The sequence below is a fragment of the Phyllopteryx taeniolatus genome, chromosome 15 (assembly GCF_024500385.1).
Source record: "Phyllopteryx taeniolatus isolate TA_2022b chromosome 15, UOR_Ptae_1.2, whole genome shotgun sequence".
NCBI lineage: Eukaryota > Metazoa > Chordata > Actinopteri > Syngnathiformes > Syngnathidae > Phyllopteryx > Phyllopteryx taeniolatus.
In genome coordinates, this window is record NC_084516.1 from 3777415 (window position 1) to 3793780 (window position 16366).

General features: G+C 41.4%; 1 protein-coding gene across 2 annotated transcripts; it reads left to right on the forward strand.

Annotated features, from left to right (window-relative positions):
* The first annotated feature begins 1926 nt into the window (after positions 1-1926).
* aif1l (allograft inflammatory factor 1-like) lies at positions 1927-16364 on the forward strand. Of its 2 annotated transcripts, none has more exons than XM_061799538.1 (6): positions 1927-2096; positions 2262-2323; positions 5702-5768; positions 9024-9065; positions 10515-10680; positions 14234-16364. In XM_061799538.1, exons 1-6 carry the CDS (start codon positions 2072-2074, stop codon positions 14322-14324), a joined length of 453 nt encoding a protein of 150 aa, XP_061655522.1. In that variant the 5' UTR covers positions 1927-2071; the 3' UTR covers positions 14325-16364. The 2 variants fall into 2 exon arrangements, with proteins under 2 accessions (XP_061655522.1, XP_061655523.1); XM_061799539.1 differs by having other exon boundaries at positions 2000-2096; positions 5702-5811.
* Positions 16365-16366: the final 2 nt, after the last annotated feature.

The window sequence follows — 16366 nt, forward strand, 5'->3', positions numbered from 1 at the left end:
TCACGGCTCGGTTTCATCAGCCTCGTTCTCCAGTTTTCACTCTTCCTGCCTCTGTTCCCTGCAGCTAGTCATCCTTTCTCTCTTTCCATGAATTGAGGATTTTTTTTTTCAACAGTCTCTGAGGATGCAATTACCCCTTAACCCCTGACCCGGTTCATCTACGGTCTCATTTTTCTTTTTTTCCTCGCACGTGGTTTTGAATTATCACCCACAGCGCCGTGCGAGCCAGAAACTCATTTGCACCGGCTGCATTAAACGGCGTGGCCAGTCAGCTCGTTTCAAAACTTTCCTTCAAACTTTTTCAAGATGGATGGTACTATTAAAAAAAACTACTTTCATTGGATAACTTTGCAACTACAGTGTTAGTGAACAAGTCTTGCGGCTAAAAGCGAAAATGTAAGCCCCTCAAAACGGTTTGTAATTTCCACAGAGGCCACAAGATGCCAGCAAAGCACCACTTTTCTGTTAGACGGCCCTATGGCCTGACTAAATTTTGGAATTTCAAATTATTATTCCGATGGTGAAAATCGACACCATCGTTCAAAAGAGTTCTGCTCAAACGAATCGTTGCAAAGAGGCGAGATGTCTTTTCTCCAATTCCTTTTGCTTATCCCGTCCATTTCGCTCTGTCACTGATTGCTATGCGGAATTTATAGGGTGCATTCCCTTGTGCCACATGTGTCAAACTGGTGGCCCGGGGGCCAGATCCGGCCCAGAACATCATTTTATGTGGGCCGCGAAAGCAAATCATGTGTGTCGACTTCATATTTTTTGTGAAAATACCAAAATTGCTCTCTTTGCTTGTATAATGTTGAGAAATTGCAAACATTTTATGTTACCAATCCCCCTTTTAAAATAAATGTAATGATAGTTGAACTAACATTTTTTTATTGGCTTCTGATTTCATAAGTAGTTATTTGTTGTGTATATGTCATTATGTGAGACAATAAGTCATATGGGTTCACAGTCATAACGGCCCTCTGAGGGAAGCCATAACTACAATGTGGCCCGCGACAAAAATTATTTTGACACCCCTGCCTTGTGCTATTTTTCTCACTGTGGATATGCTGAATAATGAAGTGTGTAGTTGCTGAACGAGCAGCACAATGGCTATTTACCTGCGCTATGAGCGCCACCTTGTGGGAGGAAAAATAATGCGGCTCCTTTTCCAGTACAGTAATAATACAGTAATACTGCTCCATCAGATCGCCATCATATGTCGTGTGAAACTATACTTGTTTACTTTACTGATATATAAAAACTGTCAATTCACAAGTTGGATTGTATTGCACCATTCATACCCTAGGTAAGCCTCAGACAGAGGCAAAGAAAGAATGATTTGACACAAGATTAATTGAAAAGACGAAAATAATGAAGATTTGAAAAAGTTATCATCAGGATAAATTCACAGATGAAACAAAACATTAAAATGACAAAACACAGATGACCAGGTTAAAATCACAAAATAAAAACAAGAGGATGAAAACGAGGCAATAGAGATTTTTATTTTATTTTATTATTATTATTTATCAATGGTTTTAGGGTTTAGATTAAAATGTCCTTAGTTCGAAGCAGACTTTTACTTTGAGTTGTTTCATGTAATTTAATAAAACAAAAACACGGTGCTGTGAATTGAGGTCGTTTCACCACAAGGTGGCAAGCATGAGCATCATTTATAACGGAAAGAAAAGTGCTTGTTTCAAACTAAACGCCACCTATTGTCGTGCGCACTTGATGCTTACCGTTCCGGAAAACGTCGTTTTGTCAGATTTATTTTTGAAATGTGAAAAAACAAGAATATAGTCCTCTTTTATGGCTCCGTATGTCTTGAAAGTTACGTTTTCGGTGACGTTGCGATTTATTTCGGGGGGCCGTTACCGGATGTTGATTTCCTCACTAAGTGTGGCTTGACATTGGTTCCGGGTGGCCACAGACTGAGTGGGAAGCCGAGCACAAGCAGCCTTTGACCGAGCAAGGTTGGAGCATCACCCGCACGGCTTGCGGTGGCCTTCTCGGCTCTCGAACTTTAACCCGTAAACTGGATTAAAACACACACAAAAAACCCGCTGGGATGCCTGCGAGTAAAAACTTACAAGGTAAGATTTCAAAAAAAATAAAAAATAAATGTTGTAATTGCTCGGCTTTATTTCTCGATGGCGAGTTTGAATTCAAGCAATTACAATGGATTGTTTAAGCTAGGTCACGTCCATTTTGACGTCTTTTGGGCTTTTTTTTTCTTTTTCTTTTTCTTTTTCTTTTAGGAGGGAAAGCCTTCGGGCTGCTAAAGGAGCAACAAAGACAAAAACTGGAGGAGGTAAACCAGGTAAATGGCGTCTTTTATTTCTTGGTTTGACGGTAAAAGCAAAAGAATGTGTCGCCTTCAGGAAGCGTGTGCGCGTGCACTTGACAGTGTGGCGAAGCTTCGGGACGTCACCTCAAAATGTCTGACTTCACTGTGCTAAATGATATATATATATATATATATGTACGCTTTTTACTTAACGTTGCACCTGTCTCCTCGCTATTTGACCCGGGGGAAACAGGTGTGTGTGTGTGTGTGTGTGTGTGCGCGCGCGTTTTCCTGGAGTCTCTCAATTCAATGAGGTTCTTTGTTCTAGTTGTTCAATCACACATTTTGCATGTTGTCTTTGCATATTCAGTCTCCTTGTTATCAGCCACCACCCCCCCCCCCCCCCCCCCCCCCCCCCCCCCCCCGTTGTGGCACCGTGAAAATGCAGTTCAAGGGGCCTGTGGGGCATTCCTGTGCATCACTGCATTCCTTTTCTTCTTTTTTTTTTTTTTTTTTTTTAAGTTTCAAGTGCTCGTGGGGACCAAGGGGAGTTCCCCAAGCTGTGGCTTGCGAGCCCAACATCTGTATCTTGGTTGTATTGTTCGTCGAGCAGGCTTTTTTTGGAAAGTTATTTGAGAGCATTTAGTCGATATCTTTGAAATCCAGTTTTCGGTTCATGACACTAGTATACGCTTTGTTCTCACTAGTAAGACGATTCAGCATACAAATAGAATGACTGTTTCTTACTAGTAATGTTTTTTTTCACTCCAAAGTGCAACGTTTGTCCAACTAGTAAGCTGGATATCAATGATATCTAATAAATAAATGGATCTCGGATACGTCGTCAAATGGCTTTCCATAAAGCCAGCGGAGCACTTCTTCGATGTCCTTGCTATCCAGCTTTGTCGCCATGAGTAAGACAATTACCAACGTGACAATATTTCCCCAAAATGACAGCCGTGTCGAAATGCTGAGTCTGTTTGGAATGGCCACTTCAACCTGAGTACAACACACTTAAGAATTTTGAATATCGGATGTTGGATTCCAGAGAAATTTAGTTGTTTTTTTTTGTGTGTGTGGGAAGTAATGGCCTTTTTGGGGAACATTTCTATGTGATATTGTCCATAGCAAATGTGGTTTAAAAAAAAAAAAAAGAATCTTTCAAATTAAAGTAAAACAGTATACAATAAACCCCTGCTATGTCATTCTTCGCGGTCCCGCTATATTACAGATTTTTTTTTGTGTTATTACAGTTGTTACAATTTTTTTTAATACTGTTTGTCATATATTTTTGTGTTATCCATTGCTCTTGCTCTCTCTCAATATATTAGGTGTTTATGCATATTTATAAGTCTATTTAAAGATCTTTAAAAATGTGCTATAAACATTTCTAGGGTTTATTTAAATAGGGTATTTCTATATCGTGGATTTCATTTGTCGAGGTGGCGTTCTGGAGCGTAGCGCCTGTGATGGATTACTGTAACTTAATTATTTCTCAACATATCTCCTCAACAGTTTCATTTTGTCTGCTACTCGGGCCACCCTTCTCCGATTGGCTGACATGTTTCAGTGAAAAAATATCCACCAATAAGCAGATACGGGCCAAAATTCCGAGGGGGTTTGTTAAATTAGAAAGTCAAAATTACCGTGACAATTTCAAACGGTGTCGCTTGAACTAAAAACTTCGTGAGAAGAGCAGTGTGGGCAGTTGGCTTTGATGTCCTTGATATCCAGCTCAAGGTCCACGTACTAGTTTGTTCTTTGTTCTCACTAGTAGGACAACTCCATGTTGTTACATGTGAGACAGATCTGTGCACTAGTTGACAAGTGTGTGTTACTAGTATAACAGGTGACGTAGAATTTTACTAGTTCGCATCTCGTACATCAACCATAAATCAAAAAATCCTCCCGAATATGTCTCTGATGGTGTCCTCATGTGTCTGTCTTGACACTTAATAATTTGTTCGGACACAATCGCTCAAATCACACTTAAAGCTGTTCTGAATGTTTTGCTCCGGAATATGGTAACAAAGTATCCATCGACAGCGGGAATTGCAGACCAACCGGCAATATTGTTGCTCTATTTTGCCAGAAACCGTTTTACAGCGATGGGGGTATGAGCGTTTAACTAGATTTGCCTTTGTGTTGCAGTAAACTCCGACATGTGGTCACACTACAATGTTATGTTCATCCATGTTGATGTTCCGGGCAGCTGCGCCACTTACTAGTATCAGTCAGTTTTGCTTCATTTCTTTTGTAAAAGTTCTTTTTATTTTGGTTTTCAAATCTGTTCACACTTGACATAAATTGCACTACAGTGGTAATCAGGTTTAATATTATTGAAAAATTTGTGTTTGTACAAACAAGGTGCCTTCACCCATCTGCGATACAGCAGTACTTTCCTCTTCGGAGTTCGCTTTAAATGTCAGCTTTACAGATGCCAGGCCTTCTGCGCAACCAGGCGATGTTGTGGTTAAAGATGTCTTTCGTGAAACTGGTCGTTTTTGGGGGTGCGAAAGGTGGAGGAGTTGATTTAAAGTGACGGCTACTATTTGAGGAAACGGGGTATAAGTGCGTAAAATACGAAAGCCATCAATTTAAATTCTTGTCGCAATTTCAGTTTGTACAAATGTTTTCATGCTTGGATGTGCAAAAAAAAACGAGTTTGCTATGCTTTTTTATTCCAGTGACCTAGACTGTGATGATGACAATCAGCCTCCACGTTCGCAAAGCATGAGCATAATTTGCAGCGTTGTCATCTGTGTTTACCTTAAATGATTTCCACACGACTGACATGGCTCCAACTCCACCTGTACAGAAGGTATCCGTCAGGCCGGTAAAGTGGTGTCGGTGTCTTAGTATCGGAGCACGAGTACGAGTACTGTTCAGACGTACAGTATCGGCAATGATATGATATTATAGGCGCATCCCTGAAATTATTGTCATTTGCCTGTGACGACGCCGTTATGTTTGTAGATTCAGAGCTGATACTCAACAGTAGCGGCATCGTTTCTCAACAGGACGTACAAAATGGTCATTGCGACACCGTAATTTATATATTCATACGAGGACGCGAACGCGTAAAGCAGGCTGGCCTTGATCCTCGTCACGCTTCATTAGAAACGCGGCAGACTTATGGAGGTCAGACCAGAATGTGGCTCCACATGGCGGATTGCTTCATTATCATTTCATTAGTATGGATCCCTTCTGGCTTTTTTAAAATTTATTTATTTATTTTTTTTCTCTCCTTTCCTGGCGTGATGTCCTACTTTTATAAACTCACTCAGTCGTGACGAATCAACTAGGACGAGCTCCCGTTGTGTGAGTCATCATGTTTTTGTAACCTTTTTTGACAGCAAGAACTGACTTAATCCTTCTGCTTTGTTTTGTTTTGTTTTTACCCTTGATCAGGAATTCCTGGAGGACCAGAAGTACAGGGATGAAGATGACCTCGCAGAGAAGCTGGAGGGTTTCAAAAGTAAGCAAATGGATGTCGTCGCTTGTACAGCGGAATCCCCAAGGTCCAGCACAACACTCTTTCAACACTCGTTTACAGTTGATGACGATTATAGAGGCGTAGTAAACATTACAAATCAACACAATGTAAGAAAAACACAAAAAAAACATTTTTCGATTAATAGTGACAAGTAAATGGCAGCTAACCAGTCAGTCGCTAGCAAGCGAGACGCTAACAGTCGACATCTTTACTCAGTAAATCAAAGTCGTTTATACACAAAACATTATATCAAGAGGAAAAACATGAAGCAACCTACTACAATAAAAGCAGTCACAGCACTAAAAAGGGAAGCGTCACTTTAGCTTAGTCACTTTAGCTGAAGTGACAAACGCCGGCGAGCTAGCGGGAAGCTAATGTAGCAGTTTTACATCTTCACTCTGTGCTCCATCTTGTCAAACATCACAGACAGATGTGACTAAAATGTACACCACCATTCATGAGGACTAAATTAGAAGTCCATTTTTCACAAAAGGTTTGTCTCAAGAACAAAAAAAGAGGTGAAACCTGAAAAAAAAAAAGCGATAATAAATCATCTCCAACTATCATGATGCTGAAACTCTTTGGACAAAAGTATTTGGACTGCTAACTTTGTTATTCTTCTCATGTTCTTCTTCCTCTCTTTTCAGATAAAGGTAGCAAAAACCAAAACAGAGTTCATCCATTGATACTGGCTGAAATGAGGTCTACGTTTTTATGACATTCAAAGCCAAGTTTTGTTTCAGCTTGGAAGGTAGCACTGTCGGAATGCAGTTGTATTACTGCTTTGCTGGCAAGTGTTCCAGCCTCAATAGTTTTATAAATGTTTTCACACACACACACACACACACACACACACACACACACACACACACACACTTCCCCGTGTGGGAAAAGGCTGCATTGAGGTTTGTGAGGCCAAGTCTGGCCCCCGATGGAATGCGGCCGGGCGTTTTTATTTTTTTTGTTTGTAAATTTTATTTTATCGCCGCCTGCTGTTATCACGCACTTCAGAACTTTGCTCCCGCCCGCCGGTAAAACCAAAAAGCACTGTTACAACGATCTCATTTTGACATATAAACTGAGTTCAAACGCACAAAAAGCTGAATGGTTTTTTTTTTTTTTTTTTTGTATTTTATCCAGAGTATGACTCATGTTGTTTTGAACTGGGGCGGCACATTTTAGCATGACGTTATTCGGCTTACAGAAGCCACAACAAAGGCCTTCCGCACTCCCTTAAGACTTTCTGTGAAGATCAAAACCATGTCTGTTCTTTCTTTCTTGCTGTGTGACATGCAAAATTATTCATGCCCAGAATTTCAAATATCATATGGCCTAAACCAGTTTATTCCACCTATTATTGAGCCAAGTATAGATTTTACTTTGGAAAACACCACCAGACAAAAAAAATGTCACAAAGAGAGGAGTGAACTTTATTAGTAGGCACTGAGCCCTGCTGTGAATTGTGAAAATCCGCATGTAATTGACCCATCCCCAAGAGGCAAATAGATGCCCCAACTTGGTACCAGAGCACTACTTTTGTCTAAATGAAGGTCCACAACTTTAGCAGTTCCCTGGCACCAAGTTACTGCAAGATGGCAGTAAAGATATACATTTGACAAAATGAACCTCCTCAACTCACTTCAGAATAATTTCTTGGCATCAAGATGGCGCTAAACCAATACTTTTGTCTAAATGAAGCTTTTCATCTTACTGCAACATAGTTCCTTGGTACCACGATGACAGGAAAGCAACACTTCATTGCTTTGGCCTGAGCACAAAAACAGCAAAGGGGAGTCTTTTAGCGAATAGCGGAGGATAGCTTCCCCCGCAAAAATCGGTGAATTCGGGGATGCCGAACCACGAATATGCGGGGGTTCACTGTACACTGAAATAATGATGATCCTCGTCTCAGTTTTTCTCGAAAATGTACTTTGTGTGAAATAAGGGCCTGTTTAGTTGAACACAAGCTATGTGGATGTACAGGTTAGTTATGTACATTCTGCCATCTAGTGCAAGAGCATTTAATTGTCCTGCCTGACACTCGTTGGCATACATAAATGAACAAAGATACAACCTAGCTTTTTTGGAACGTGTTGCAGCCATAAAATTTTAAGTTCATGATTATTTGCTAAAAACAATGAAGTTTTATCAGTTTGAACATTAAATATCTTTGTAGTGTATTCAATTAAATATAGGTTGAACATGATTTACAAATCATTGTATTCTGTTTTTATGTATGTTTAACGCAACGTCCCAACTTCATTGGAATTGGGGTTGTACATTATTTGTAGTAAATAAAGCTATGTTGAAATGTCACAAGGTAAGCAGAGCTGCATTGAGTTTTGTTGGATGCCTAGATTAGCGTTGGCTAACAGTGTTAGCTTTTAATTAGCGGGACTTAACTTGATTGCTGGGTGACGTTGCCAACACGGTGGGGGGTATTTGTGTTTGGTAACGTGTCCATGCGCCACATACACACAGTGTAGTATATAATCTGCAATATATTCCAAGAAAATGTATTCTTTTATTGGTCGGTTCATGTTGCGTTGTGTGTTCCTAAATTCCGAATGTCCCTGAAGACACCGGCTGAGAGGGGGAAAAAAACTGACCCCCGTGTAGGACTCTAAAGAGGCCACAGACTTCGGTCGGCTTGTTTTCTGTGGCTGCAGATGATCAACAGGCTGTGTCCTACTCAGCTGTGTAATGTGTGGGTGGGTGGGTGAATGTGTGTATGCGAGGAGGCCTAATCCCCCAAGTTTGGGAACAGGCTGATCATTGTCCCGTCCCGCTCCCCACGGGTTCACACAGTTAACACAGTTCCGTCTCTCGGCCTCCCAACACGCACGCACGCTCGCGTGCACACAGCTGCCATTGTGCGACAGAAAGTGTAATCTGACTAGAGGAGAGAAAACGGCGACATTTAAGGGGAAAAAGAAGCAAGCTTTTAAAAACAGCAGATGTAAAAAACACACTTGTTCCTGTCACTTAAATCTGTTGCATAAATCTGACTAGATGTTATGTGTGTTTCTGCTTGAGAGGTGTGTGAAAAGGCGCATTTTATTGAATTATAACTCAAAGGAATTGGGAAAAAAAGTGTGTTTTTACTCTGTCAGTCTCAGGTTAGCTGTGCTTTGGTAAAGGAGAGAAAAGCCACCTGTCGTGATCAGCTGCTTCTTCTTTCTTCCAGCAGACATGCTTGGGTTTTTTTTCTTATCTCGTCTTTTCCTTGTTTCACAGATAAATATGCTGAATTTGACTTGAATGACCAAGACGAGATCGGTGAGTAACCAAGATATGAAACAAAGAAAATCACCAAATGCTGACTAACGTGCAAAGTCAACAGCAGTAAACAATGTGTGCACTGAAACTTGATTGTAAAACCTTCATTTAACTGTCTACGCAATCATTAAAGTCAAATTTTTCCAATGTACATTCTTCTTTTTGTCCCCTTTGCGCAGATTTAGAGGGGAAATTTTTTTTGCCGCATCTTATTTCTCCATATTTTTAGTCACACTTCAACTTTAGAGTGCGTAAAATGACACAATGCCATTGTGTGACTTGAGCTCAACTATCCCATAACTGGCACCATGTTGTAGAGACCTCATGAAAGGGAACATATTTTGCCAAACCAGCTTTTTCCAGTAATTGGGATGTAATATTGTCTCTATGGCTCCTCAGTAAACATGTGAAATATGAAATGAAATTGTCTACGCATCCCTGAGTTCCACACGTTTGTCTGCCGGGAGGCCTGAAATCAGGTCATTCGAATTTCTCTCGCTTATCTGCGTCACGAGCGAAGATCTCCGCCTTCCCTTTCCGCTCCCAAACCAACGCTGTCAACGTAACATACGCGTGGTCTCACAAGTGGCTCTTCTACACGGAGGCAACCAATCAGAGGAAAGGGGGCGGTCTTAGCCAAATATGGACAAAGCAGATACAAAACTGGGTCAAACAAAAGTTGCTGTCAGAGAGGGCTTTCCTCGACACTCGTATGAGAAAACCAGGCTGTTTTTTTTGGGTTTTTTTTTTTAATGAAATTGTTACTTTTATACTTTTCTTTTTTAAATGAAATTAGTACTTTTATACTAAGTCCATGTTAGAGAGTCACTATGGTGGTCTAAATAGCCAAAATATGGGACCTTCAAGGTCGTGGGAGAACTATAGACAAACAAGCATTCACACTCACAATAACAGCTATGGATAATTTAATAATCTATAATATAATAATCTATCCTAAAAAAACAAAAAAAAACATTTTGGTATGAGGGAGGAAATCCCTCCATCCATTTTCTAAATCGAGCTGAAGTAGGAGGTCCTGATGTCACTCAACTAGGCCACGCCCCTTCAAGGCACACATCAGCGCACACATTTTCAAGGTTTGTCGAAGACACCAGTGTCCCTCCCAGTGTCCCACTTCGTCTTATTGAACCTCTTTCCTTGTATGATTTCCTGTACTTTGAGACTTCAGCGTAATTACACTATAAAAGGTGTTTGTTTCTTTACATTGTCTTTTTATTTAGGTTTTTATATTTTACGATACAGTACAAAAACAAATGCTGGTGCTTTTTTTTTAGGGCTGGCACGGATTCATGGCATTTCCCTTCATTTCAAAAGGGAAATTTGATTTCCTATCAGAGTACATTGAGTTGCTGAATTAATTCAACTCGTGTGTCAAGGTCCCACTGTAACGAAGTCCCCAAAATCAGCCGATTTTTGTCTCGGTCTCAGATCTGATGGGCCTCAAGCGGATGATGGAGAAGCTGGGCGTTCCCAAGACCCACTTGGAGCTGAAGAAGATGATTATGGAGGTGACGGGCGGCACCAGCAGCAACACCATCGACTACAGGGACTTCGTCAAGATGATGCTGGGCAAACGGTCGGCCGTGCTCAAACTGTGAGTGTAAACTTCGTGTGCGTGCATGCGTCGCGTCTCGTAACCATCTGCTCGCAGCGCCGCGTCAGCCAATTTCGTCATCCGTCCGCGAGGATGAACGCTGACGTCACCGGCCCTCGGGTGTTAATCTCCATGGTAACAGAACCCGGCCATCGTTATTCTTAGCTGTGGGATCGTGTGATTAGATAACTGATTATTGGTGAGTCACCGATGGCCGCACAGAAGTGCGTCGCCTAAAAGTCATGGTCGTTCCATGACTAGGGGTAAACTCTTTTTGGAAAGGCACAGTGACGTTTGCCGCTATTTTCAATCGGGTTATTGTGGATGATCCCTTTTAAAGCGGCCTGCCTCGGGGGCGAGATGCATGTCAGCTCTGCGGGACTAAGCCGGCTGCACTCTTTAGTTGGCAAATCTCCTTATCTTTAAATGCAGCCAGTGCAGAAAAAAAACGCACAACTTTTCCTCCTCTGCCCTCCAACCTTTTTTTTTTTTTTTCCCTAACAAAAACACATCACACGATCCCACACAGCTGTTGTCTGTGAATAAACCAATGTAGTCCTTTTGTCCCTTGTGATGACTAATGGGAATTTGACTGCATTTCCTTGTCAATGATTTGTAAGAATGGTTCACTTGGCCTGGCAGCAACATCCACTCTTGAATGGGATGTGTTTGGTGTTCTGAATAATTACATCCGAGGACAAAGTCTCGGGTCTAGTATTGTTTTATGGTTGAGAGTTCTGGACTTTAACCAGCGACTTCAGACACAAACCGGACTCCTTCGGTACCAAGTCTCTGAGAAAATGCAACTAAAGCACGGCACAACAACAATAATCGGGCCAATTTTAAGTTTTTTTTCCTCCCTGCAATCAAAGTCAGCAGAGGCTCGATTCTCAAATGTCTCTGAAAGATTACCCTGAGCGATTATCGTGCAGTGTGGGGTGTATTATAAGTGATTTTCCCTCCCCGAACAGCTTGGAAAACAGTCGGGACAATGGCTCAGTCAGTTGGACAGTTGGCTGAACCACTGAAACTGTGATTGAGATGAAATGTAACGATAGCCAATCAGGAAGCGACCTGAAGCTCAAATTGAGGAGGAGCAACTGATTGTATTCACCGCGATATTAAATGAGATTGAAAGAATTTGCAACCGCAACGGAGTGACCAGATAAGATGACATTAGCCAAGCTTCTTTTATTTCCTCTTCTCCTGCTGCTCTCTACTCTTTGTATTTTCTGGCTGTCCTGTGGCACCACGCTGCCTCTTTACAAGTCAGTTTTGGTAGTACGACAGACATTATGTTTGGTGCCGCGTTGGTCGTCTCAAGTACAACACACTTTAAGTTAGAGCAGTACATTACTCTCGTGTGTTTTCCCATTAAACTTTCCCATATTTCAAGAGTTTTGCCACCAAGTGTGTTAAATGTTAAACATTAACTACATGACGAAACTTCAGAGTGACTCATGATATGATATTGCAATAACGCCATAAAGCAGGGGTGTCAAACTCATTTTTGTCACGGGCCACATCGCAGTTAGGGTTCCACTCGGCGGGCCGTTATGGCTGCAAACCCATATGATTGCCTCATATTATTACATATACACAAATTAATGGATAATTACTTTTGAAATCAGAAGCCAGTAAAAAGTTGTTTGTTCAACTACAGTATGAATCCATTTTATTTTAAAAGGGTGCTTGGTAACAAAAAATGCTTGCAATATCTCAATATTTTTAAAAGTGAAGCCAATTTGCAATTTTGGTATTTTAGCAAGAAACAAAGTCGATGCACACTCTCGCGGGCCACATAAAATGACGTGGCGGGCCGGATCTGGCGCCTGGGCCACCAGTTTGACACCTGTGCCATAAAGGGATTAAGCGCGGGAAAAGATTCTAGTAAAATGTTTTGGTTCAGGTATGCAGTTTTGACACATTTGAGTCACTTACTTCAGCTACAAATAAAATCATGCCTAACACTACAGTTTACATTTTTTTGAGGAATGTAACCATGACTCAGGCGGTCCAGCAACTGAAAAAACCTTCCAAGAGGCCTAGAACATAGTTTGTATACTATAGTGATAAAATTCCACACAATGACAGAATTCTTCAATCATAGGCCAGTAGCTATGAAGGTGAAAAACGCAGCGCTCCTGAGGTTTTATGTAAAGTGTGATAGGAGGTTGACTGTTTTCCGAGGCATTTGGCTCAACACGGAACACTGAAAAGAAAATTAATGTTCATTTGGCTCCTGATTTGTATTCAGGTAGACTGATCGTGATAAATGGAGAGCATTGAAAATCCATTAAAAGTGTCTGTCGTCCCTGGGAGGGCACAGGAAATGCCAACAGCAACAGTGGCGGCAGTGTGGAGAACAAAATGAGCATCAGCGTCTCTTTCATCGTCTGGATGACTTTTTCTCTGGGGCTTACTGGAGCCCCTCTGTAAGTTCTCCAAAAAAGGAAATTAAAGACACTTGCTCCAAATAGCTGCCGCCAAATCTTTTGACTGTGTACAGTCATTTCTTTGACGTGTCCCTCGGCTGCTTAGACACATCATTGTCTAAGCCTTTCATAACTACTTGCCTTTTTACCCCCCACGGGCAGCAGTAGTCAGTCAATGTCAGTCCTCCTCATGACTCCTCCGCACCAATTGTGAATGCTCCATGGAGGCGGTTGTGTTTTCAGCCATGTTTGTGTGTCAGAAACACCACAAGTGCTAATCTGGGCCAAAGACATGGTCAACGGTCACGGCTGTTTGACCTAGCAACTACTTAAGCGGTGTACACGGTGTACAGCAGACACTCAGATATGTCCTCCCCCAACCCAGATAATGGTCGTAGTACCAGGAATAACCTGTGAGAGGCAGTATTTTTCCACCAGGCAACTGTTGGTATGTCTTAATTAACTCATTCACTGCCATTGACGGCTTTAGAAGTCAAATATCCATGTTAACTGGGAAGGCTGGCAGTGAATGAGTTAATCGCTTGCAGCCCCCAATATATTGAGTTTTTTAAACAATCGTTTTGAAAAGGGTTTTACAGTAAAGTGAACCTCTGTTTAACGTGAGGGGTACGTTTCAGACGCACCCACGATAGGTGAAAATCTGCAATCTAGAGAGACCATATAGAAAACTTTTTATAGTTTTACCCCTACTAACTTTTTTAAACATTTAAAATGATCAAAACACACTTTTAAAGTTTTCCTTGCTGACTGTTCTCACTCTCTGTCAAGAAATGGGTGACTATCGTATTACATCACTTTGAGGGAATGAAAAGACTTGCTCAGAGAGAGGCAAAATGTGCTTGCGTCAAGGTGTTTCACTCCCAGTTGAAGTTTACTATGTAAGTGACACAAAACAAAATAGTTACACATTTGTATATTTAAACAACAACAAAAAACAAAACAAAAAAGGTGTATAGCGCCACCTGTTACTTTGGCAAACAAAACCGATTTCATGGGGGCCAAAACCATTTATGTGGGCAAATATCTCTGAACCAAGTCTGTGGACCATTCCACCCATGCAGGCCATTTGACAGTTTTTCGTCGTCCTCCTTCCACAGAGTCTTGATCTTCGAAGACAAAGCCAACGGGGCGGCGCCCTGCAAGCCGGACGGCCCGCCTCCGAAGCGGGACATCGCCAGCCTGCCTTAAGGCCCCCTCCCTTCCCCCCACTCCAAACCCATTTCCTGCCTTCACAGGCTGCTTTCCAATTTTCTTACCCTGGTGGACCACTGATGGACGGGACGGAGGAGGATATTTTTGTGATGTACGGTGCGTGAAAGGTGTCAGTTTGTTTTGCGTTAGGTGGAGCTCGTCGCTAAACGATGTTTGACTGTGAATATTATTCTTTCGGTAAGATGTAGCATCCGTAGTGTACATGTAATCTCCTCGACATGGTTATTTTTTTTGTAGTTGAGTGTTGTGTTGTGTTTTAAGGGAAGATGCTTTTATTTTTAGACGAGCACAAGCAGCTTTCTTCATCCCATTTCCGCAGCAGCCTCACAGGGATTCCCACCGCGCCAACCTCGGTCCGCTTTTGAGAGATTACGGGCCCCCCGGCCCCACTTCTTGCGGAGCTGGAACACTGATCTGGAATCAGTAACTAGTTTGTCAAGTCTGCGCTTTGGACTTTCACTCGCGCTTGCGTTGTGGTTTGAGGTCAAGCACACGTATAGGACCGTGATTTACGGGCACAAATGTAACACTCAACAACAACAACAGTACAATCATGTTCTTTCCAAGTGCCTCAGTGCGGGAACAACAGGGAGTGCGTGCAAATGCACGGTCCAAGCAGTAAATACGAACCCTACAAAACCATGAAATCTGTGTTCTTTGATGTTGAATTTTATGTTATACAACATTCTTTGTGTGTTCACGAGTGATTGATCCCCTTCAACCATTGCCCCTCTTTTTTAACACTCATTGTAAAAGTTGATCCTGAGCATTTAGGTACATTTTAGAGTTGCAAGTCTCACACAATGTCATTATTACTTCGACAGTGGTACCTCAAAGGTTTGGTCCAACTTCAAAACAATTGACAACCTTCACAAATGATGTGAGGATTATCGAGTTTTGGGTGGGATTTCAGAATAAAAGGATTTGTAACCTTTAACAGGTGAGGTTGATTTTGATCTTTTTGCAAACTTTTGAATCACATGTTCAGTATTTCAATACTTTTTGCACAACTTGCTGTTCTCTAACAAGGAGCTGAACAGCAAAATTCACAACAGGTGTTTGAGCCATGAACATTTCCAAGGATGTCCGCGTCTATGCCTTTCTGTGACTACACTAGTCTCTTTGTGTCTAGCTCATTGGCAACTGCCCTCTGATAACATCCTGTTGGAAGCCACGTAATGGTGAGGTACTGCTGCTCAATTGTTAGGTGTCATTTTGGTCTTGTGATGTCAAAATGGGAACGTTGGACATTCAGGTCAAATTCAGTTCACTTGTAAACTTAGTGCATTTTAAGTTCATCCTGTACTGTGAGCACAGAGTATTGGCTAAGTTCATACAAGTAGTAACATTTTATTTTTCTTAAAGGTTATAGCAGCATTGAGTTACCCACTTTTAAATATCATGTAAAAACAACAGAAGGGTGTAATTGGCATCACACATTTCATTCCTTTAACGTGAAGAGTCGCTAACCACTATTGTAAAAACACAACAAAATCCCAAGTGACAAGTTTATGGCAGCTTACCAGTCGGCGGCTAGCACTAGAAGCTAACGTAGCAGTCTATATATTTGGTCGTTTTTTTTTTTTTTTTGGGGGGGGGGGGGGGGGTGTCATAAAATGTATCCACTTACATTATGGTAACTTCCAGAGTATTTTCTGGAAGTGATCTACAGTGAGCTACACTGATGTAAATTTGAGACATTTCAAGGCATTTTTTTAAAATCCAATTTTACAAGCGTTAAGAACCTTTGGAGGTACCACCCAATTTGTGTTTCATTTGTTTGTGTGCTGTGATTTGTGCCTCACTCGCAACTCTTGACTTTTACCTCCAATCGCACTATTTCTAACTGTGAACGTGTCATATATATTAAGGCCCATTCCATGCGGTTTTGTTTTGTTTTGAGCTGCTGTTTTGTTTACTGCGTGCTATCTATTTTAGCGTTGTTTATTAAGAAGATGCACATTATTGTTTTTTTTTTGCAGACACCAAAGGAATTAAAACATTTTTTTGACACTGTT

What these genes read in the sequence shown, in the direction of transcription:
- aif1l (XM_061799538.1), top strand. Translation starts at nt 2,072, where the DNA reads ATGCCTGCGAGTAAAAACTTACAAG. An exon ending in AACTGGAGGAGGTAAACCAG is followed by an intron (nt 2,324 to 5,701) that starts GTAAATGGCGTC and finishes ACCCTTGATCAG; the next exon opens with GAATTCCTGGAGGACCAGAA. An exon ending in GAATGACCAAGACGAGATCG is followed by an intron (nt 9,066 to 10,514) that starts GTGAGTAACCAA and finishes TCTCGGTCTCAG; the next exon opens with ATCTGATGGGCCTCAAGCGG.